We start from the raw sequence: 24,746 nt of genomic DNA on the forward strand, positions 1-24,746 counted from the left end.
CAGTGAACTAAAACAATCAACCTCACTCCTCTCTTCTCCTCCTCACTCCTCTCCTCCTGCTCCCCGACCGACCGACCGACCGACCGCCTCATCTGTGGCGTCTACAAACCTCAGGCTCAGTTGACAGACGCCAGCCAGGAGCTGCATTGTTGTGTGTTTTTGTCTCTGTCACCCATTCTAGCGCAGAAAGGGTCGCCACCGCTCACTTACAGTACGGCAAAGAAGAAAGAAGAAGAAGAAGAAGAAGAAGAAGAAGAAGAAGAAGAAGAAGAAGAAGTAGCTAGTATATCTTCTGTCCGATAACAGGAAAAAGCATGTCTGCTCAGCCCGGTGAGGAGCTAGGCTCGGAGGGGAGGTGGTTCGGGGATGACTACGAGAGGAACGGCCTGTTTGGGAACACACCGACCCGGTTCGACGAGCTACGTGAAGAATTTAAGCCGAGAGGCGGCGAGGTGGCGGGCGACCTGGATCAACAATTTCATCCTTTCCAGGACGACGGGAAAAGGCCTCCCGTTGCTATGGAAACTGCATCTACAGGTAAAGCCGACTGTTATTGCCACTTTAGTCTCGATATTTACCAATTTGTACTATTCCAGTCACATTTAACCAGCGATCAACAAACATACAACTGTATTAGGGTGTAAATACAGCGAGAGGGACGCAGCAGAGTCCGTTTGTCACAGATTTAGCCTTACGACAGACGGCCTGTCTGTCTAACGGCTGAGTTAAAACTTCTGGACTCGAAAACACAGAAACAAAGATGCAAACGAGTAAGAAACTTCCAAAGGATCGTCGTAAATCAGCTGTCACAACATGATGCTGATGGGAATCATATCAGACATCCTCAAAACTAAATTCAGTTAGAGCTCTGATAGCTATGAAACATCAATTATGAGCCACTGTTCCCCCACCAGACTACACAGTTCCTTTGTTGATGACTGTAGGGATGACTCAGATGCAACATGCATTACCAAATAGCCTGTTGAACTTTGAGTGGCCTGCGAACGTTTAATGTGGTACCAGCTCCCACATGTAGCCCTAATAAAATACTTGTATTCATGATATTTTGGGTTAGAGAAATGAAAAACATATACAAGCTTCAGTCTCCTAGTTTCCAAAGGCTCTAACTGGGTTTGAAATTAGTAAATATTACAGTTTATCAATAGAATAAGACCTGTTCATAATGTTTTGTAAGTTTTGTTGCAACAAGTAGCCTGCATAATGACAGGATTCCTAGGTTCCTGTTTTGGTATTGTTGATTATATAGTGACATCGTTGGATGCTAGAGGCAATGGTTTTTGTGGAAACATCATGCAGACCTCAGTTCTAAGTCCGTCACCCTCTTCAGCACAGCTCTGCTCATGCTGCTATTTTTAATCCTGAAGGAACAGGGCTCACTATTCGCTTGGCGAGCAAAACTAGAGCCCTGTACTTTCATTCACGAGTTCACTGAAATATTCATGAGATGATGTTTTAAAAAAAATGCTGCCTAGTTTCCTCTCTTTGCTGCTCAGGCCTTTCTCAATTCGCTGTCTGCTTCTGGTCCAAAACAAGAAAAACGTGGTATTTTTTATATACAAGAGCATCAATGGATTCATAAATTAGACTTTAATCCTTTAAGGTACAGTATTTATGGTGACAGTAGAACTTTAACATCCAAAGCTTAATGTGTTGCAACTGAGAGAAAAGGACATTGCTAAATTTACAGAATTTACTCAAGCTAAAACATAATTTTCAAGCAGACTGAATATTAACTATGTGAAATGAAGAGGTGGTTTATCAATGTTGGCATCACTTTTCTAGAAAAAGAAAAAAAAGCATATGCTCTACTTTCATAACAGTGTGCCAGACAAGCTCCAACTTGTGTGTACACACACACACACACACACACACACACACACACACACACACACACAGATTATGTTTTGATTCCTAAAAATGGAAAGAATAGCTGCCTCTTATTGCTGGGACTCCCGCTGAGCTGTGTCCACACCAGTGAAATAATCCACTCTGTCACTTATGTTCTTGTTGGGAACAGTGCAGATCTCATCACATCTAGCAGGGCAGACTGGACATTTTCCTCTTGACCAGACATGTTACAGTCTGTTCTGATCTTTGTCAAAGACATTCACTGCCAACATCCCCCCCCCTGTAACTTAACTTTCCTTCTCTGCTGCGCTTGTGGATAATCGCAAAATAATATTTCAAGCTTTGGAAAATGTAAAGATTTTTTTAAAAACAGAGCAGAAAAGAAGCCTGGCCTTTGAACTGTGAAACAGTATCGCTTCAAGATGTCTAGAATTGCCTCTCCAGGTAATTGATCCATGCCTGTCCTAAATCTTGTTCACAACAGTGATCTACCCGCAGGACGCCAATAATGCTGATTTCAGCTGTATTAAATTACCACAGGACAGAACCTTAGCCTTGGATCACAGACAGTGCAGTACACCATAGCCTCTGTTATCCTCAAAAGTTTCCCATCCTGTGAAGCTTTTAAGAGGCATGAGAAAAAAAGTTGTGGGAGATATTGCTGCATCATGATGAGGTCTTAGTGTGCTGTGATAATCCCAGTTTGTTTTTAGCACATGGTGTGTCTAATAGCCTCCCCTGCTGTCTGGCATAGAAGAAAACAACAAACTGCATATTGTACTCAAACACTGTATCTTATTTTGGCATCTTTTTTTTTTTTCTTTTTTTTTTTACCAACAAGCTCTCTGTATCTCTCATTATAATGCATTATAGTGTTCACTTCATCATGTCCTGACTAAGTGCATCAGTCATGAGAAACATTCTCCCTCAATCCAGCCCCTGACAGGTGGATTAGACTTGAGTCCTTCTCCGTTGCAGCATATCATCAGTGACAAGGATGAGACAGCATATGTCTGGCTGGGTCTTTTCCATATCTGTCAGATAGAGAAAGCACTTAGTGGACTCCGCTGGACTGCATAAGCCAGCACAGTGCATTTGTGCCTTTAGCTCGTGTTCCCGGGGGGCCGAGCAGTGCTAGGTCTTTTCAAACTAGATGATAAAGATGCAAGATAATACAGGGGTAGAGGAGGATGAAGAGGAGGAGGAGGAGGGGAAGGGGGAGCAGCTTAATGGCAAGAGAGGCAAGGCCGTGATGAGAAGGCCGATAGTTCAGATGGCCAGACTGTCAGGGAAAGTGAGAAATTACAAAGAACTGTCTTTTCCTTCATGGATACCTGTAATTCCCTATCTGACTCTGACACTTGGATGTCAGAGATCAGCTGAGCAGGTGTGAGCCAACGTCTGCATGTACTACCGTTGGCTGTTGTTGTTAAACTGTGTTGTCCAGCACCTTACATAATTAAATAAGGCTTAAAGGGTGTACAATAAACTGGTATGACTGCTTTCCAGAATGATTTAGAGCGCTCACCCCACGTGTTACCTGCCAGGTTTCCAATCTCATTTATCTTTATCTGTCTCCAGGAGCAATTAGCTAATGCTGAGTTTTAAAAGGGCAGATAAAAGCATGACAGACCCTGCCCAAAAAAAATCCACTGTAGGGGACAATAACAAAGCATTACTGCTATCATTATATCAATAAATCATATTTCCTCATGTCTTTTGATCCCCTGTGTTTACCCTGAAAACAATTAAAAACCAGAATGTGAAATATGATGCTATGTTCACGATCGTGCTGCCTCAGTCCAGCTCTCTAGCCTGTGGGCAGAGTAATCCCTGAGCACAGTATTGCAAAACAGCTCATGGGATTAGAGCTACTATCAGCAGAGATGCTTTTAAACAGTGTAGTCCATCTAAAAATGTTTATGTATTTGTTACTGTAGCCTACGCATGCCTGCCTTCCTGACTGCGTCCGTACTCTTTAATGCTAAATTTGGTCTGCACAATGAAAGTGAAATTCAAAGTCACACTGAATTGACAGCTTTGACCCAAAGCAGACAGCTTGCAGACACTCAGTCTGGATCCTCCCACATCCTCTCCATTCATCCATAAAGCTCTATCCAGGCAAGAAAATACGATCAATACAGTGGAAGACAGGTACTGTACGTACCACGCCTTCAGAATCTGAATAGGGGCACATTAGCTTTTATTTAAACTGTCTCTACATTGATTTAGCTTTGACAAAAGCTGCTGGAACAACAACATATGTCCTGCGTGGCCTCCAATGATTTTTGTTAAGAATGGTGGATACACTGACGTTTCTTACAGTAATTGTGGTTCCTTGTTGTCTTGGATCAATGCAGCTCAGGGCAGTTGAATCCCTCAGCACAGCTGTTCCTCTATCGACCACTGCTAGTAGTTTGGTTGTACCTCAGCTGAGTAAAGTCTGTATTTGTGCTCTCCATTATCCTCTTTTTTAAAGTGGGATAGTTAGTGCCTAGTATTCATGTTATTGTTCAGCCAAGGATACTGTAATCAAAACATTCTGAACACAAAGATTTTAAAGCCAGAGACCATTAATAGTCAGAGTGTGCTTCAGTTAAACTTGGACAAATAAGTAAGGGACTTGATATAGGAATCTAATATTATACCACTTTCCACAGAACATAATATGTACTTCAGTGTACTTCCAAGTTGAGTCAGACCAATATGGGATTTTTAAGACTGATACTAATACCGATTTTAGAGGGGGAAAACTCACAGATTGCTGATATGGTGGCCAATATAGTGATTTTTTGAGGTGGAATGAAAACAGATATTTTCTATGTGATTTTGCACCAATATGACTCTGCAAAGGTAACCTATAGAGAGCAAATGAAATGACGTATTGTAGAAGGCCAACCTGGAAGTAGCATCACGATGGGGTCTATTGAGAATTGGCCTATGGGATTTTTGCATTGGATTATGGAACACTGCAGAAAATAAGCTCTGTGGCAAACACGTTTTTGATATTAAGGGGTTTGGTTCAACAGGATAATCTTCACAAATGAACACCACTTTTATGATGTTTGAAGCGTTAACGCAGCTGACAGAAGTAAAAAGCTAACATTATGCTGTAGTGAACTGTCACATGACTCGCTTCAGACGGTTTCTGACAAGCTAACGAGCGGCTTTGACAAGCTAGGGAAATCATAGCCTAATAAATTGTTTATTTACATAATTTACAATCTACAAGAGTTTGGAAGAGCACTGAAAAACACGACTAGAGGCTGTAAGGCGGACTAGTGAGAGAGTTGCCCTCCGTGTCCAGTGTGATGATGTCTAATGTCCCTGACAACCACTGTAGTCTCATTTATCCACATGTTAGCGACCGCCTTTTTAAGGACACGTGAAAACTTCAATGAAATTCACAAGTGAGGGTATTTACTAATGTATTTTATGTCGTACAGCAAAACACAAACATCTCTTGAGCTTGTGTTAACCACAGACCTTATTTCAGCCAATAATAACCAATAACCCATTTAAAATCCTCATTGAGTTTGAGAGGTTAGACCCCAGGGTGCTAAAATGCTGACATACTTCCGGGTTTAAGAACTCATTCATGTGGCACCCTATTAAATTAAATACAAGTAACTTAAGATAACTAAATAACTAAAGATCATTTTAATTTATTATCCATTATCCATCCAACTGAGAAAATTAGGAAAAAATAAAAACAAAATAAATTGCAAAATAATGATCAGAACTATGTTCAGTAGCAGTCAATTGCTGACCATTTAAGTGAATAATAATTAAAAACAAAATAAAAAGCTAACACCATTTGTAAATCACCCAAGCATTGTTTTCTGCATTATATGTTCTGTAAAGAACCAAATAATAATAAGTACACCAAATAACAGGAGAGAGAAAATAAATAGTACAAGGCAAGCCTATAGCCTTTGTAGTGCTATAAAGGGTGTTTTTTTTATCATCTTCCAGGCTTCCTCCAAGTAATATAATAGACTTATTGAAATGTTTCATAATATGTGCACAGTCAACAGCCAGTCAAGTCTTTGTGCATCATCCAGGTTTACAAAACTCAATTTCTTTCTGTATCTTTCTCAACAAAGTATTGGACAGATCCCAGTCTACGGAAGAATTTATACCTAAAATAGTAAAGCTGCAGCAAATTATTTAACGTCAAAGGCACAGATGGCTTTGAAAGAAGAGCACAGTGATCGCCTTGATGGATTGCTTTCCACAAGGTCATGGAGTGAAAGAGATCTCCTGAAATGTAACACCACAGCCGAGAGGGTCATGGACAGAGTAATGGCATCATTACAGTGTAGTAGATTAACACATGTTTTAAAGAAAATCTAGACTACTGATGAAAGTAATGATATTGTGTGCTTGGACAACACAGGCCGACCGAGACAGTTCCTGTGAAAGTCAGCAGCATCTTGTCTGTCTTTGCACTGGACTTCTGGCAGCAAGAAGCGAGACAACACAATGTTCTCGAGATTCGCAAACAGCTGCTTGCACTAAAAATGATTAGCGCTTTGAAAATCCCTTTCTGTTATCACATTAGGTTATTCATTTTATTCCACATTGAATAACTGCAGTGGATCAGTGAGTGTCTTCAAGGGAGCAAACCCTGCTGCGCACTGAGTCCCACATGCAGCTCAGTAAACCCTTTAATTTCAAAGTGGTAATATATTCATTTTGCAACTCCGGCTCCTTTGATATCATCTGTGCTCACATGTTTTTGTCTGTAGCTAGATAATTAGGAGCCCATGCCTTGGCGTAGCACAGATTGTCAGGCTGCATTAGTTTCGGGGCTGCACTGGCTGCACAGAGGACAACAAAAGGACTGCCCCTTCACAGCGCACCCACCAGGATTTATTTATTTAACTGCACCATCCTTCCAGTGACATGATTATGCTGTGTGGCTACAGTGTGAGCTGAGAATTCCTCTGTTGTCACGTCCAATCCCATCTGAGCACGGCAAAGCATTTGTTTCACCCTCGTGGGGTGTTTTTCCAGTGTCTGGGTGCTATGCCGTATCTGCAGATTTAATGCCTTCAATCTCAACACACATACTTTGTCATGTAGCTGCCCAGAGAGGCTGCCCTCACAGCAGTTATAGGCAAACACCAGCCTCATCAATGTTACAGATGCCTTACGCAACTAGGGGTGAGTTTGACTGTGTTGGTAGAATGGGTTGATAAAGAGAGAGGGGGTGTGTTGCCTAACAGTCAACAGGATTACCGGCAGTTCACAGCTCCACGGATCACCTCTCTTCACAGTTTGTAGTGGCCCTGAGTGCTTCCCACATGTGCACAGCAGGTATATGTACAGTAAATCACAGTGTAAGATTATGATGGTGTTGCCCAGTGGTGGAATGTAACTAAGTACATTTACTCAAGAAGTGTACTCAAGTACAATTTTGAGGTACTTGTACCTTGAATATTTCCATTCTACCCAAGAGGTAAATATTGTACTTTACAGTGTAGCAGCAGCATTACACACAGAGACAATGACAACACAATTAAATAAAAAGAACAACCTAGGCATACTTCAAGCAATAAAATATAAAAATACAATAAAATACAATAAAAAATAAAGTGTCTAAAGAAGGAGTATGTATTAAGGAGTAGAATAGAATTCCAGTGCAGAATAAATATGAATATACAGTATAAAAATGTTGGTGCTATGAAACAAATAAGGTGCAATGAACAGTGTGCATAAAGAACACATAAAGTGCATAGACAGTATGTAATGAACCAGACTATTATTTGTTATTGTACAGTGTGATGGCATGTGGCAGGAAATATTTTTTGTATTTGTCCCTTTCCTTTAGTTACTTTTCATAAAACACATTTTCATACACTAGAACATGTGACAGTACATTGCATAGTTAAAGTGATTCCTACCATGACAACATTAAAATTCTGCTTACATAAATACATCAATAATAATCTAATAATATATTTGGAATATATATATATAACAATCTGAGGGAACCCACTCTGCATAATGAGTATGTTTATTGTTGATACTTTAGCTACATTTTAATGATGATACTTTTGTACTTAAGTAGGTGTTGAATGCAGGACTGCAGATAGTAGAGTAATCCCACAGTGTGGTGAAAGTACTTTTACTCAAGTAAAGGATATGAATAAGTAATTCACCACTGGTGTTGCCAGGGTGATGGCTGATGGGACCTATACAATGGTAGTACACTAAGAGGATTATACATCGGTTCGCATTAGCAGTACATCAAGGGCATTCGTGTCACTGAATGACACTTTGCTCAACAGCTGTGTCCAAACATGTTGCATACGGCTTGGATCTATCAGTTAAAATTTTGATCTACAAGACATTTGAGTCGATTAGATACATAATATACTGAAACTTAAAAGCATGGGTCTGCTTTGCTTTGCCTCCATGACACGTCAGCCCTGCCTCTATGTCCCAGCATGGGTGTGTAGTGTTTATGCCATTGTACTGCGGTATGATGTATTGTTAATGACTGAGGCAGCAGCAGTAGGAAGGACAGCAGAAGGGAAGGGTGTTGGGGCTTTTAAGAGGAAGTGAAGGGAGGGACGGGACGTCCTGACCTGTTGGGTCTCCTGTCAGTCAGTCTGCATCCTCCAGAGCTGACCCTAAGGCTGCTATTTTAAATTTTCCCCCACACATCCAGCCCAGCAGCTGGACCCAGCCTATTTATAGCACCACCGCTGCCCTGGGAGAAGCAGGGCTAGAGAGCAGGAGGAGGAGCTCAGTATCTGGAAGAACAAAGTCTGATTTGTACACAGCACAACAAAAATATTAGCATGGAATGAGGGGTGGGTTATAGTGTGTGTTTGTGTGTGGTTGCTGTGTTTATGCGTGTGTATAAACATGAGGCAGTGTGTGTTTTTTGGTAAAGCTGCGTCACTTAAGTCAACAAATCTTAATACTTGACTTTGACTTCTGACCCAATGATATGAAATAACATCCCTATCAGGTCTGCCTCTTCCTGTTTTGCAAGTCATAAGTAATATGAGCATCCTTAGCATTTCCATGCAGCACTGTAACAAATTATTCAGTGAGATGTTGAGTGATATTTTACAGCAGAGCACACACAAATTCACAGTTAACATCTGTCAGTTTTGAACTCTAAATTGGAGTTGAAAACACCATTTGCACTACAATTGTATTGCTGTAATTGGTATTATTTCAGTTCTGCGTGTATGTTGAATACCACAGTGAGTGTGCTGTGTTTAAAATATTTATTTGATACATGTATCATTAAAGAGTTTTGTCAACCAAGTGTAGCCTAGCTTAGGTTGTTAAGATTTAGAGAGAGTAACTTGCACATACAGTATATTGTTTATGTCTTATGTGTGTTTGTTTTCATGACACTAATTTGTCAGAGCAGATGCAGGATTAGTGATTACAGAGCAGGGATGTGACTAGAGAATGCACTTTGCCTGCATGACTTAGAACAGACTCTGGTTGTGGCACTGTGGTTTTTGGGGTCTGAACAATCCCCCTTTGTCCCACACTGGGTACAAGTACCCTCTGTTACTGCTGCCTCGCTGATCTTCACAGCCGAGCACCCAGTCTGACTGCGCTGCCCTCACAGTGCCACAGCCCCTCTCCCTGGCAGCAGCGCCGGCTGAAGCATAGCCTTGTTTAACAGGATGTTTTCATTAATCAAACAGCTCAGGCACAGGCTGATTTGATTTGATCGTGTGACACAGAGACTGCTGTCATTCCTCACTGAGTTTCCCTTCTCTCTTCCTGTCGATCTCTGCAGACGACCCCATGTCTGGCCTGTTTAGGAAGCCTATGAATGACGACGGTGATGTCTACACTTCCCTGATGTCAAATCAGAGCTTCACATCAGATCGGGAAGCCTCCTATCTGTCGGACGACCTGAAACCATCCAAGCCCTCCTCTGGCTCCTCTGGCCTGGATCACTTCTCCAGCGACACCTACAGCTTCAGCTCCAACACCAAGATGACTTCCAGCCTGGTTGATGATATGCCAAAATCTATGTTTGGCTCAGATAAGACAGAGTCCTACAACTACATGGACATCAGCCACGATGAGCGCCGCGACCAGCACAGCCTGGTGGACACAGGCTCAACTGGTCATGAGTCACTGGTCAGCTACATGGATAAAAACATCGGTAAAAACATCGGAAAAGATGAGGATGACGAGGAGGAAGAGGAAAATCTAGGTCCAGCACTGGGTTCCCACTCTTTCCCCTATGTGGAGGAGCCATCGGATGAGGAGCTGTCAGACTACCGCTCCTACCGAAACCTGGGTGGCACCCCGCAGACGGCCAGCCCGGTGAAGATCACCTTGACCGAGTCCCAGCCTCCAGCTGTCAAGACTGAGCCGCAGCAACATCCCCCTGCAGTCAGTGTGTCTGAGCGTGAAAATGTCCTCAGTGTGGGCTTACAGGGGGTTCCTACTGTGACACTATCAGAGCCAGAGGATGAAAGCCCTGCTTCCACCCCCAATGCTTCACCAACACGTAAGCACAGCACACACACAAACACCTGTCACTTGGTCAGACAGTTGGGGATGTAGGTAACAATCTCCCATCATGGTAAATTTATCAGTAATCAGTATATTTTATAGTATAGTATATCTTCAGGAAAATTAATCAAATGTTTATGGATAAAACAACCAGATTGGAATGCACGTTTTTGTCTCATCAAGTGAATTAAATACCTTATAAATAAAAAACTTGCCAATAAAATGATGTCATAATAAAGGTCATTACAGTCAGTGTTACTTCTGAAATTGTCTTTAAAGCATTTAAAGCAATTCATTAAATTAGTAAACTCGCTTTGAAATGTCAGTTATACAAACTACTCAAAGTCTGTTAAACTACAAAGATTTTTTTATTTTGTGTTGATTTTGGCAGCCTCTATGGACAAAAGTGGTAATGTTTTCATTGACACCACCACCTGCTACCATAAAGATCTTGTTTCGTCTAATTAGGGTTAGAGGTTAGTTTTTAAATAATATTTTTCTTTCTTAAACACTGCTTTTTGCTGTAACTGTAATATGACAATGGTGAAACAGAGTAAACTTTATTTCAGCCACCATGAAATCCAAATGCTACCAAGTCTTACAATGTATTTCATAAATATAATAGAATAGTTTCTTCGGTTAATTATTTTCTTTTTCCCTTTGCTGATCCCGCCCCAGTATCAGTCACAACCACAAAATACAATTATCTCCTTATGCTTCCTTTCAACTGGTTAACCGTACTTCTTACTGTAAAACGTTGCCTGCTGGGACAATGTAACCATTGACACTTTCACTCTGCATGCTGTAAACTGTTTTGTCTAATTTCATGAGGAATGGATTTGGTGACAGGACTTAAGATTAACTATATAAATAGCCAAACGTCTTGCTGATGGTCTGGTTTGCTAATGTAGTTCATATAGAGGCATCAGTATTAAATTGAGACTGTTTCATAACAAGTTAAAAACTCATTGTAGCTGCTTTAATATTACCAAATATTAGCCCCCTACTGGTCATACTCGACAAAGTAATGTTCTAACAGGAAAGCTGCATCGAGCAGGTTGATTTGAACAATTTGATTTGAACATTTGATTTGTAAGAGTATTATTGTGTTATTTCTTCTTTGAAAAGTTATAAAATTAAGCTTTAAAATTAAAGGTGCAGATGCTGTTTGTCTGAATTTGTCATGTGAATGAAAACTTAAATTCCTACTTTTTTATTTTATTTCTCTGAACAGAAAAAGATTTTCCTTCCCATGACATGTACAAGGCTGACGCAGTGAAGCCTGCAGCTTCCAAAAGCAGTCCAAGCACAAAGGCAGGCAGCAAGGAGCACGATGGCAGCAGCGCAGAGTCTGGAGACTCAGAGATAGAGCTGGTGTCTGAGGAGCCTCCAAAGGCTACTAGCAACCCATTCGCCCAGTCGCCTCAAAGCAAGGGCACTTTCAGCCAGCCTAACAACCCCTTTGACAATCCCCCAGTCACCAAGGGTGGTTTTGGCCCAGCAGGCAACCACGCTCCACCCACAGCCTACAGCATTCTGAGAGAGGAGAGAGAGGCAGAGCTTGACAGTGATCTCTTCATTGAGTCTGCGTCTGAAGAGAGCCCAAAGAGGGAGCAGGGCTTCAGTGGCCCCAAACAGGGAGTCAGCCCTCCCTCTCCCCTGGTACCCAGCACCGTCCCTCCACGCAGTACGGCTGAGGCAGTGCCAGCCGAGCCCCTGATCACAGAAAAGGTCAAGACCCCGGTGAAAACAGAAGAGGAGCGCCCTAGCAAGCCCAAGCCACCCACTGCTGCTGTGCCCCCAGAGGTGCGATCAGAGAGGCCCCACCAGGACGACATGCACAAGCACACCACTGAGGGCAAAGTAGACCTGGGAAAATCTGCTGCCTCCGTCTTCCTGAAGGGCTTTGATAAACAAAAAGGTAAGTCTCAGATATTCACATTTTCTAATTTGTCCAAAATTTCTAAAGGATACACTTCTTACCTCTGCAAAAAAATGTAAGAATACACATTGCAATAAGATTTCACAAAACATGTCTACAATCTTTTCATTGTTGCAGTGGTTTCACCTTGGTTTATAAGCTGCTATCTTGAGTACTGGCTTTCCAGAAATAGTGCTGTGGAACAGGTAGCGTTGCATATGCTGCTGTGTCTTCAAGCCTGAATGAAGTGATCACAGGTACATTATGTTCAAAACCTTCCCCTTCGTGTCTATGGCTGAAAACTGTTTGGAAATTACGACAGCTTATTTCTAATCAAATCACTAACGTACTTGTGTTTGTTTACCTCGTGGTAGCTACCTGCATGGTGTGCTTTGACATTGTTTTGTTGACAAGGCCGGGAAAGTACACAGGATTGCTGAGAGAGATGGGATGTTCCACTGCTGAGTGTGTGCTCTGTGCAGGGGTGGGTGGGAGGACTTGTACTCTCCTGAAGTCTGCTTCCCCCTGGTGGTACATTTAAGAAAAAAGCAGAGTGAGGATGCATTTATTCACATTTATGACAATGCATTATGACTAAAACTTAACAGCATCATCGTCTATACTCGGAACATCACTCTCACAAATATAGAATTACAGATATTGTGGAAAAAAATCCCTTCCTGCATCTTGACAGCATCTGGCTCCTTACATCACTCAGTGATTAGATAAGTCGGACATGCCAGTCGCAGTCAGCAGGAGTTAATGCTGTCTAAGCTGCGCATTTGGGGTTGGCATTGGTATTTTGACTTCTATTGGCGGTTCTCTCTGTCCTTGTAAACAGTCGGTTTACATAATCCTTTGATGTCAAAACTGGGGCACAATCCTACTTAGGGGTCCTAAAGGCTTCTTCTTGAATTTTCACTGTTACAGAGCTGGAAAAAATCTGTAATGAATGTTGTTTGGCTTTGATGCACCCTTGTCCACCAACTGATGGAGTTTTTGAGTTACAAATTTGAAATTTGTAATATTTCAGTGTGGTTAAGTGGTGTTATTGAGTTGTAAATAAAAGAGGCTGTCCTTGTTTTGTTTACTCAGACTGTAAGAAGGTTCTGGAAATGCTAAAAAAGCAGGTCACTTGTATTTTTTCTCCACCACTAGAGGGCGCAGTGCACCTTTGTGGGCACTTCCACGCCAGTTGCCATAGCAACAGTGATGAGGGAGCGTGCTCAGTCTGATTCAGGGGAAATCTGTTTTTTCTTCCCTCTTGGTTGGTATTGGCACTGAAGCCTGTCAAGGCTGCAGTGAGCAGAAGGTGTGAGGTGTGGCTGTCTGCAGGGGGGAGGACAGACGGGACAGGACTAATGGCTTTGATTGGATTGGAAAATGACGTGAAATAGACAGGAATTGTTTTCTGCTCAGTGCTGACAACACAGTGACTGTGCTGTTTCTTTCTTTCACTTCTTAGTCAAGCTTTGCTTTTTCAGTCCCAGGTGTCTTTACAGGTCAATTTGCAGAACAAATATATTCTAAGGAGGAAATGGTATTTTACAAACACATCCTGGGGGTACTAAACAGGGAACATTGTGCTGTAATGCACAGTGTCTCCCATTATGAATTATTAAAGAACAAGCACTTAGCCTCTTCAATTATCAGTGAGTCATAGTGGAAACAGCTATTTGAATCTCTGGCTACAACCTTAAATATTGTTCTATGCAAATAAAGAATAACAGACCTGGATGTTTGCCATATTTTTCCTTAGCAACATGGCCTCAAGTCCAGCTATTTTTTATTCTTCTGGAAACATTGCAACTACAACCTGTCTGGTGTGCACCATGACATCAGACTATTAAATTGACTACTGTTCTTCTTTTGGGTTGCACAGCATATGGTAACATAACATATTTGCAGCCTATAATATTGATTGCATGAATAAATATGGTTCTTTTACACTGAATAAAAAAATCTAACAACCTATAAGGGGAGTCATAGAGGCAAGCTTATGTGGGATAACCCTCCCACTGCTTGTATCCCTGCTTTATCCAGACTCTTTTGATGCTCTGTTAGGGCTTTTATTGTGAAAGCTAGTGTACCTTCCCTTTCAAGAAAAAAAGCTTAGTCTCCAGCAATCACCACCCACCCTCTCACCCCCTAGGCTCTTAATCATTGCATGGATGGTTTGCTGCAGCAGCAACTGTGGTGTGGTGTTTACAATTTGACCCCCCTTCCCCCTCCCCCACCACCACCACACACACACACACACACACACACACACACAGACATACAGATACGCACTTTCCCCGCTCCTTCTGTTCTAGCCAGCGCTGCTCCACAGCATCAGTCTGTGAGCTCCGTGAGCCGGCAGCACCTTGGAAACCTTTCCTCCCTCCCTCCCTTCCTCCCTTTCTGTCATCTCAGCCTATCTCCCGCATCCTTTTTTTCGACCATTCATGCCTTTCTGGGATGAGTGAGTGAGTCGGTGCGACTGAAGAGGGAGACAAAGAAGAAAACGGAGACCATAAAGAGAGAAAGAGAACAGGGACATAACTGATCACCAGCATGCAGGCCACTGCAGACGTTACCAAGAAGGAAAGCTCCTGGAGCGGCTGGAAGGGCCAGGGTACTGATGTGTTTACTGTGATTTACTCATCACTCTGTCTGTGTCTTGTGGCTGTGAGAGAGGGACAGTTATCCCTGCATGTAGGTTAAATATTCATGACGCTGTAGGTGTGTAGTCTTGAATGTGTGCTTTGTATGTGTACATTTGCCATCTAACTGTATTTGTCGAGTGTTGGGGAATCAAACAGCAGTGTTTACCTGCGTCTCCTTTCACACGGACACGCCCTGATGACAGATCCTTTCTGCTGCATGTGCGTGTGTCCGATAAAAAAATCCCCCCAAAAAACAAAGGAGAGGGGGCGAGAGACGCTGGTGGGTGTTTTGGAAAATAGTGTGCACACACCAGTGTGATGGGAGCCATTTGTTTTGGGTGCATGTTAATATGGATGCCTGTGTTGTGTTTGGGACTAAGGCGTGTCATTGTCATCACCCTCCCTCAATATACAGCCATGCAGGGGAGCTGGTTTTATATGCTCTGTTTTTGTGTAACGAGGTAGTCGGAGTATCCGGACGGCATTGACAGACTGTCTCCATGGTAACCAGGGCACACCCATCCTGATTACATCAGCCCCATCTCCTTGGCTGCCATGGCACCTTGCAGAGACTGGGCCGTAGAAGAGCATCCTCCGTCTGTCTGTTTCCATAGCATGGAGGGCTCGTAGAAAGGGGCCAAGAGAGAAAATGGCTTCCCTTTCACCACAATAGTGTGGCTTATTGTCTTCAATCTTTTTAGGTTTAGCTCTGCAGTGTAAATCCAATAGAATGGCCTGCTTGTTGTATCCCAACAGACCGCAGCACTGACTGACTCGCTGATTGTTGATATGCAGTGTTGTAAAAATAGCCTTGATGACGAACCCTGATTTGCCGTTATTCTACTGAGTCATTATGCATATAATGTGGCCTAGACCGTGTAACATTATAGTCTATCTGATAGGACCTCTCCATAACAGTAGAAGCGCATCAAATTAAGCTGATACAGTCAGCACAGCAAAGGAAGAAATTGAGCAGATTTATCTTCTGCAGTTGAATGTTTGCACATCACCTTGAAGCTGAAGGCATTTTTATGTTTAGTCATTGTCATTGCACATGCACAGTACTGACTCAAGCTGCTCAGGAACTATCAGACAACAATGCAGACTTACCCAAAATGTGGTCATGATTTATTCAAGCAGGACACAGATGACACACAACAGCCAATAGGTTTTCTAATTCTTACTCAAAACTTATACTCATCATGTACATTTGATTGTCTCCTAATTATGTGGTTAACGTTATCAATCAAGTAATTCTATATTCTTAAATAAATGACATCATTTATCACAAAACCACACAGTGAAGAACATGTTTTGCTGAATAAATATAGCAGCAATAGAACCAGGTTTAATATATTTTATGTATTAACATGAACAAATGTTAAACATAGAGGCATTTAGGAAGACTCAACATTTTTTTGCTGGTTGTGCCAAGTCATTATTTGATGTTTGGTATATTTGTTCAGATAGAGAGTATTAGGTCAGGTAGAAAATGATTAGGGTTGGGCAATGTCTAGTGAGTCAGCACATGGCAATGTCCACAGTGAAACATCATGACAGATGATATCATTGTTGGGGGGGTTGTCTTATGGCCTACTCCTCTAACGTTAACTTTAACTGAGCAAACTTTGATGATTTGTTCTAATTTAAAATTGATAGTAATAAATATTCAGGAATTTTGCTCCCTGTGTGCTATCACACCTTTATAGGCCTATCAAACTTGAGGTTTGGAAAATTGACAGCCTAGTGTCCACCCTAAGTTGCATTCACAAAGTCAATCTGTGTACCGTTGATAAATCAGAATTGCGACGTTTTAAGTGCACAATGAATTCCATTAGTGCCACTGCAAACCTGCACGCCTTGGTGTTGGTGTCTGGCGATCTGTTTGATGATATACAGAGGTCTGATAGAACTGAACTTTAATTGAATTAGAGAATTTGGATGGTTGACATTTTTTTAGTACTGTTTTGATTTAAAAAGTTTTGATAAACTGGCCCCATTTGTTCATTTCTTTTGGATAAACTGTCCGATTGCAGAAATATATCTCAATCAGAACTAGCAAATGTCCATGCATCAAGTGAGTATCTCATACCACCTTATATATTTTTAAAAATCGTATTACCGAAAAGTTGATAATCGTCATGTCACGCCCAAATCTAAACTTATCATCACCAAATTCAGGTTCCCAGTCTGAGACTCAAGTCCTGAATCTCGGCTGCTGGCAGCAGAAGTCCCTTTGCATGTTTGCTCACTCTAGCTGATGGCTTGTTTGAGGCCACAAGGATGTCTTCAGTGATTTAATGAGGTCAGGCTAAACTAGTTTCACTACAGAAAAGGGGGAGGGGGAATCATATTATTGTCACCGGTGTTAATCATTTGCTCTGGTTTTTGCTCAAAGTGTTGAATATCAGATACAACAGTCGTATCAACAAACAGAGCTCAGCTTCTCTATTTCCTGTGTACTCCAGTTCAAAATCCAGTGTCTTACATTAAATTTCGCTCATACAGTTAACTTTTTGCTAGCATCAGAAAACCAATTGGATTATCTATATTTGGTACATGTCTTAGTATGAGCATCAAGTTTGAATTGTATGTAAACAACAGAAATGTCATTCTAACGTCACGTCATCTCATATAAACAAGCTGCACCACACATATTAGCATTTTTATTATTTTATCAGACCCAAATTTGTAAAATTTGAGCTTATGTGACAATCTTTTTTGACCCTTTATATACACTGTAATTTTTCATTTTCTCGACACAGACTGGGCAACTGGCTGGCTTCGTCTTAAACATGCCATTGTCCTTTTGTGCTCCAAGATAAAGGGAGAGGCTGTCTTCATGTGTCGGGGTGTAGAGGCACATTATGTGCTGCTGATTCCCCAGATTCAGAGCAAATGAATCTCTCTCTGTTCCCAAAGGAAGGCTCCCTCCCCTCCCTCCCTGTCTCGCTCTTCCACTTTCGGCCCCTCCCTCTCTCCATCTCTCAGTGAGTGGTAGAGAGAAAATGGAGCACGGTAACTATGGTAACTGCATCAGGCAGGTGCTCCGCAGATCCTTACCACTGAGGCATTTAATGGCGGAGCAAACTATGACTACAGGCTGTGTGGTTTTTTTAGTGTGCAATGTAACGGTCTCATCTTTGGCTTGTAACGGCCTGTGATGTACATAAAAAGGACTGGTTTCATTTTCCATTTTGATTCACTGTCTTTTATTTTAGACGCTGCTCTGCAGTCTGTGTCATGTGTCAGCAGGGCTGCGCTTAAAAGCCTGAGCATAAAAGAGCTCACAGAAAGAGGGAGTGTTTGCATGTGTGTGTTAGAGTGTGTGTGCTGGATTGCAATGTGATTCTTTGGCAACCGCACCCCATAGACGTCCCCCCCTCCCTCCCTCCCTTCCTCAGTCCCCCTGCGCAGGCGGATGCTGATTTGCTGGTGTGGCTGTGGCCCCTCCCCTCCTGTGCAGGGGGGGACTCCCCCTTCACTGCTCTCCTTTTGTCCGTGGATAAAGCAGCTGCCTCTTTCCCTGTTCAGCCATGGGAGCCGCAGGTCAGTACACGCTTCTACTGCACTAGCTAAAGCTTTTCACAGTCTGCGTGCAGTCTGTGCAGCACATCTCAAGGCACAGTCGCTGTCGCCGGTCAACACCTGCCTCTAGCAGAGCTGTCTGTTGTTGATGTGTCTGTGTGTTGTTACAGCTGTATGTGCTACCTGTGTCTGTGTGTGAGTGGGAGCATCTCCATGCAAATCAGTAGCCACATGGACATTTTGTGAGTGATGGCAGCAACAATGGCTTCTGTGGGGAGTGGTGCATGTACAGCAGCTAGGACACATGGATCCTGTTCCCACTGTTTCTGAATGAGTAGTGTCTTTGATTTGATTTCGGGTTGGGGAGGGGGGGCAGATAGGTACTGTAATCTACTATTGGTTACTGATAATAAAAAAACAGATTATACATGTTATTTGACAGTATAGAATGGTTAGTGTGTGGGGAGCAGAGATTCACTTGCCACAATGTCTGTTCTTTTGCCACCCAGGTTTAGCCTGCCTTTTTGGCATCCACAGATGCCTTTTAGTGGAGAGTAAAGATGGCCGTCATCACTATGCTGCTCACAGCTCCACGGCTAAAATTAGAGCAGGCAGGCGGACAGCACAGAGAGGAAGAGTAAGACACCCAAGAGACCTTAAACGCGATTCTCTCTTCTTCACCGGCACAAAGGTTTACATTAACATACTCTGCTTGCCTCCCTGCGTGACATGAAGGATTTCCAGGTGTGGGTACCAACAGACGAACGGTTAACCCTTGTAGTACTGTTAGACGTGCAGTGGTGGAGGCAGCTGGTTCAGCAGGGTTGAAACAAGCAGCCGACAGTTCTCATGGAAACAGGCCCGTGTTTCCAGCCGACACAGACGACTGCCAGAGGAGGACCATGTCAGCTGTAATGGTACACTGGGCTAATCCTCAGTTATCACTTCTCTCTCTCATCTTTCCTAGTGGCTTTGGATTTAAGGCCCCACCACCCAAAGAAGTGAGACAAAGAAAAATGTTTGAATCAAATGAGAATGGTGCAGCAAGATGCACAAGTGCCTGCAGGCATGTTGTATATTTCAACGGTTTGTTCCTGTATGATACGGCACAGAGGAATCCTGGTGTTTCACTGCATTAATGAGACACTGCTTTAAAGCATTGTCATCCTTCCCCACTGACCACAGAGCCGCTTGTCTGGCCAGGTCACATTGAACCGTTATCTATGAACTGCTGATAGTGCTTCTACTTCTGCTACTGCCTTCACAGAGCTGCAGGTCAATCATTAATTCTGTTCTGTGAGCAGAGACTGCAGGTGTACCTTTGGTGTTAAACAGTCTGTTTGCATGTATGTTTGTATATGTATGAGACCAGACCAGATGCCACGGACGCTAAGCACACGTCAGATGTAAATATCCCACTGGCCACACAGACTGAGGCACTTGCTTGACCAGTGAGAGTCAGCTATTATCTCTTCTCCAAAGGTCGCTCTATATATAGGAGTAAAGAAACTGAAGTGACAAATTGTCACTCAGACGCCTTCACACCACCTACCAGCTCCACAGCTCGCTCTAACCTAATGAAAAGCTAGGTTAGGAAGCTGGGTTAAAACAGGATCACGTGACAGCCAAGGATCTCTGAGGACGTTGGGTTGTGAACAGCTTCCAGATATTTGACCCAAATGTGTGGTGTGTAGAACGCGGCGGCCTAATCCACTTTGAAACGGATACGTCCGTGGATGCCCAGCCTGCATGACACAGAGTGAGAGGTCAGGTCATTGCGGGCCCTAACCCTGTCTGTCCTTGTTTTGTCCTTCCCTTACAGCGATTGACCTGCTCTACTGGAGGAATGTGAAGCAGTCGGGGGCCGTGTTCAGCAGCGTGCTTCTGCTCCTCTTCTCCCTGACCCAGTTCAGCGTGGTCAGCGTCGGAGCCTACTTAGCCCTGGCAGCCCTCTCTGCCACCATCAGCTTCAGGATCTACAAGTCTGTGCTGCAGGCTGTTCAGAAGACAGATGAGGGGCATCCTTTCAAGTGAGTAAAGTAGAAGATTGTTCAATTATGGATTCCATGAAATGGTCATTTACTTACTGAAAGGTCTTTGTTTTTGTCACCAGAGCCTACCTGGAGATGGAAATCGCTCTATCCCAGGACCAGATTAGCAAATATGCAGACAAAATCCTGCTGTACTCCAACACCTGCATGAAGGAACTCCGCAGGCTGTTCCTCGTACAAGACCTGGTTGACTCCTTGAAGGTTTGCCTCAAACTCACTTGTTTGCCTTTTAGCATTGCTGGCAAGGGATGACAATATCTGTCAGTTACTTCAAACTGCAACACCTTCAGGTACAGTGTCAGATCAGCTCAGCCTCTCGGGGCCACTGGAGGGGCTTTTTGACTCATAAAACTAAGAACATCGACACCAAAACTATCTAGTAGTACAAGTATATACTGTCAGACATGCAGGTTACAAAGTTTAATAGTCCCGTATTGTAAAAAGGGAGATTTCCAACCTATTTTTATTTATTATAAATGTGCTATAGAAATACTCTGAAAGTATGAAAACGTTCAATTCTAGGAGAAATGTCTCCTGTTCGGTGAGTCTTTAAATGAGTCGTCAGGACTTTTGTAAGGTTGTGATGTCACAAGAAGACCTGGAACCACTGACCAATCAGAGCAGACTGGGCTTTTTTGGGCGGGGGACTTAAAGACACCGGCACCAAAATGGAGAGTTTGAGATAGAGGGTGAATACAGGCATATTCAGACAAACAGTATGACAAAAATAATGTGTTTTTCTACATTAAAGCATTTCAAAATTGTTTAGTAGAAACCAAAAAATCAAGTACGAACCTAAAATGAACCTCTAAAACATGCCACTTTTGTGTTTGTTTTCAGTTTGCTGTTTTGATGTGGCTGCTGACCTACGTGGGCGCTCTCTTCAACGGCCTGACACTGCTCATCCTAGGTGAGCAAATTTCCAAGAACTGCTGTTGACTCACACATACTCAGCTTTTACTGCCTTTTCTGTGTTAGAAGTTCAATGATGTTCAGAGGATGTTATGAACAGAATATATGTAACAAAGCTATATTGCATCATATGTGCCATTAATGAGAAGTACAGCTTGTCCTTATCTCTAACCAAATCATTTATTGGAGCGTTGAACGTGTACATTATCTGTTTACTTTTCCAGTTTACCTTAGATAAGTGTTGAGGTGTGCTGCTGGTCCTGCTGACACAAGCGTGTTCCTGTTTGAACACATTCCCTCAGCAGGTCAGAATACCTTCACACTAACTGTTACTCTCTCCATGCCTCTGCAGCTGTGGTCTCCATGTTCACCATGCCTGTTGTCTATGAGAAACACCAGGTAGGAATTTCAAGCTTTACAATGACTTTAGTGAACCCTTGTTTTAAACATGATGTCCGATATTTACACCTGTCACTTTCTTTTTGTTTTCAGGCACAGATTGATCAGTATGTGGGACTAATACGGACCCAGGTCAACTCTGTGGTGGGGAAGTGAGTGTTTGCCATTCAGGCTTTTTGTTCAAAGTTCACCTAACGACATAAGGACATATGTAGCTACAAGTCTGAGCACTAAGCAGTGCACCCTGTTCACAAACACAATGAGGAATCTGAAGCAAATAATTACAAAAGCAGAACTCATTGTACCTTGATGAGAGCCACTGATGTGCCCTTAACCCTGCGCAGTGGCTGGCCAATAATGTGCAGTTTCACAAGGCAGCTTTCAGGTACGCTGTGTAAGCAATGAGTTGTTGAAAAGAGCATCAGTTCAGCAATTTGCATGCTTCATTCACGTCATTAACAGTTTGAACTATAAAAGGCGTTTAGGATCAAAAGATGTTACAGTTAAAAAACATGTTGCACATAGTGAAGAGTGGATCAGCTGAAAAGTGACCACACCAGGGGTCTACAAAGAAAAATAGTAGTTACTAGTTTTGCTGCACACAATACTACTACTATTATTATTAAAAAATAATTATTACTGACTAACCCTAACCTGTTATATCAGATTATCTTTCTGGAGAATGTACAAAATGATTCACTCTGGTTCACAAAAATAGGAACTTTGAATAATAATATAGCTGATTTGTCAATATGTGTCAATAATAATTTGCCAACTAGTTCCGTTAGGCATCGTACATTAATTTAGTGTAGGTTAGTTAGCTCAAATGACTGCACCAGGATTCATTTTTTGTTATTTAAAAAGAAATACAAATAGGCCGATGCTTATACGTTTTTTAAATTTATGTTAATGTTTTTATTTTTAGACATAAAAACTCCCCAAAAAAGCTTTTGGTGGCTCCATGCAGTAACTCTCACCACCCCTTGATGTTGCCTACCCCCTGTTGAAGACCCAGAGACTATACTTTAGAATAAACTGTTAATTCAGAAGACATTCAGAAGTGAGGTCTGTGGGTTTCTAAAGGGTTAATTGATGTCAAAATGTCTGCCTGCAGTTTTTTGCACTGACCACTATCGCTTTGCCAATTTTAGTCAAACTAGACAGTCACTACCATAAAAAGAGAGAGCAGGAAAACAGCAGGAGGTTTAAACTGAAGGAGAATAAGCACAACTTAATCAAGAAGAAATACCTTGTTGGACACGTTGCCTGTTTTTTTTGTCCAGGATCCAGGCGAAGATCCCCGGGGCCAAGAGGAAGGAGGAGTAGACCTGTCTGTCTCACGGTGAAGCTGACAGTCCAGTCCAGCTCAGAGTCAGGCAGCTCGCTCACTGTTCAAAGAGCCTGGTCGTCATCTGTGGGGCATAGTGCTATGTCATCTTGGTGTTCTCTAAAAGCATCCACTGGAGAAACCGTCACCCTGTCTATAGCAGTCTAAACACTAACACAGTCACACACACATAATCCAGTTTCTAGGTAGTACACGATTCGAAAATCAAAAAAAAGAAACTGACTTTTTGTGTTGCTTATTATTAAAGTGCATGAAGTCGAGCCTTGGGTAAATAATATTTGATATCTTTTCGTGCAGTTTTTAAATCACGCTACATTTTTGCTTTGCAGTGCTTACCACAAACTGTATGGTTTGGCACAAAAAAGCTGAATGCCCACAGACGTGCTCTGCTGCCAATGTTAAATACTGCTTCATGTTTCTGAGTTAGCAGACAGGGCTTCTCTCAGTATATGTCCATATATATAAATAGCAAAAATGATTTCCTTTTGGTGTTTCCAAGCACAACATAATTTAACAATATGCGTCTTAGATGTGGTAACTGTAGGGTTTTTGCTTTTGTATAACCATAAGGAACAATACACACGCTCATGTTTTAGGTACTGTTGTACAACTACTATGAAGACAAGGAGTATCTGGTGATATTTAGCTTGTTTGAATAACTGTCCAACTTTGTACTATGTTCAACTATACTCTGTAGTTCTTTAGACCCTGGACTCTTTAACTATTTGCACTTACACTATGTATTTAATTACAAGAATAAGAAAAATAAATGTACCTTGATGTATAACATGTCCTCAGTCATTTTACTGACGAGTTCATATTCATAAGACGACTTGGACTGAGTGAAGATGTGACACCGCGGCTAAGTTTGACGTGATAACACTGTTGATGGGAGACCTGGAATGATGAGCTATAAATACAAGCCAATGAATTCTGGCACAGACACGCATCTCAGCTCGTAGTAGATTAGTGTGTGTGTGTGTGTGTGTGTGTGTGTATGAGATCCACTTTGAGCTTAGACCATGAATGTAAGGACATTTTCCTCTCTTTTGGACAGACCTTAAAAAGCCCATTCAGACTCAGGTTAGAATTAGGTTTAGGTTTGGGTAAGAATTGGGGTTAGGCATTCAGTTGGTTGATGGTTACAGCAAAGAACTAGGGTAGTCCTTGCCAGTCTGGGTCACCACCCATGATTTAATTTGGGTCACCAAATAAAATCATTAGGGCAGCATGATTTGTAAAAAAAAAAAAAAAAAAATTGAATTCACAATATTGGATGATAATTGAAATTGACAAATAGATAAAAAGAATCATGCTGTGATTTTGCAGCACCACAATACTTCATTCAGAACAGTATATTAACACATATTTTGCCTTCAACAAATACTGCACCTTCCTGTGATTTGGATATTGCACCACTCCAAATTGCTATTCCAATAAAATTTCAATGAATTGTGCAGTCCTCAGGGCAAGACTGAAAAGCCAGCAGTCCCCCATCACATTACCAATGTGTATGTAATGAGATTTGACGTGTAATTGACCTGATGATTGATTGTTAA

The 24,746-nt window shown here is 42.2% G+C and overlaps 1 protein-coding gene across 3 annotated transcripts; it reads left to right on the forward strand.

The window, feature by feature from the left end:
• The first annotated feature begins 58 nt into the window (after positions 1-58).
• rtn1a (reticulon 1a) lies at positions 59-23,974 on the forward strand. 3 transcript variants are annotated; one of them, XM_059354010.1, is made up of 9 exons: positions 59-537; positions 9,650-10,375; positions 11,615-12,301; positions 20,300-20,507; positions 20,591-20,729; positions 21,369-21,438; positions 21,793-21,839; positions 21,933-21,991; positions 23,123-23,974. In XM_059354010.1, the coding sequence occupies exons 1-9, from the start codon at positions 315-317 to the stop codon at positions 23,163-23,165; spliced, it is 2,202 nt and encodes a 733-aa protein (XP_059209993.1). In that variant the 5' UTR covers positions 59-314; the 3' UTR covers positions 23,166-23,974. The 3 variants fall into 3 exon arrangements, with proteins under 3 accessions (XP_059209993.1, XP_059209994.1, XP_059209995.1); XM_059354011.1 differs by lacking the exons at positions 59-537; positions 9,650-10,375; positions 11,615-12,301 and adding an exon at positions 14,654-14,918; XM_059354012.1 differs by lacking the exons at positions 59-537; positions 9,650-10,375; positions 11,615-12,301 and adding an exon at positions 18,366-18,498.
• Positions 23,975-24,746: the final 772 nt, after the last annotated feature.

Source organism: Centropristis striata, chromosome 16 (assembly GCF_030273125.1).
Source record: "Centropristis striata isolate RG_2023a ecotype Rhode Island chromosome 16, C.striata_1.0, whole genome shotgun sequence".
Classification (NCBI taxonomy): Eukaryota; Metazoa; Chordata; class Actinopteri; order Perciformes; family Serranidae; genus Centropristis; species Centropristis striata.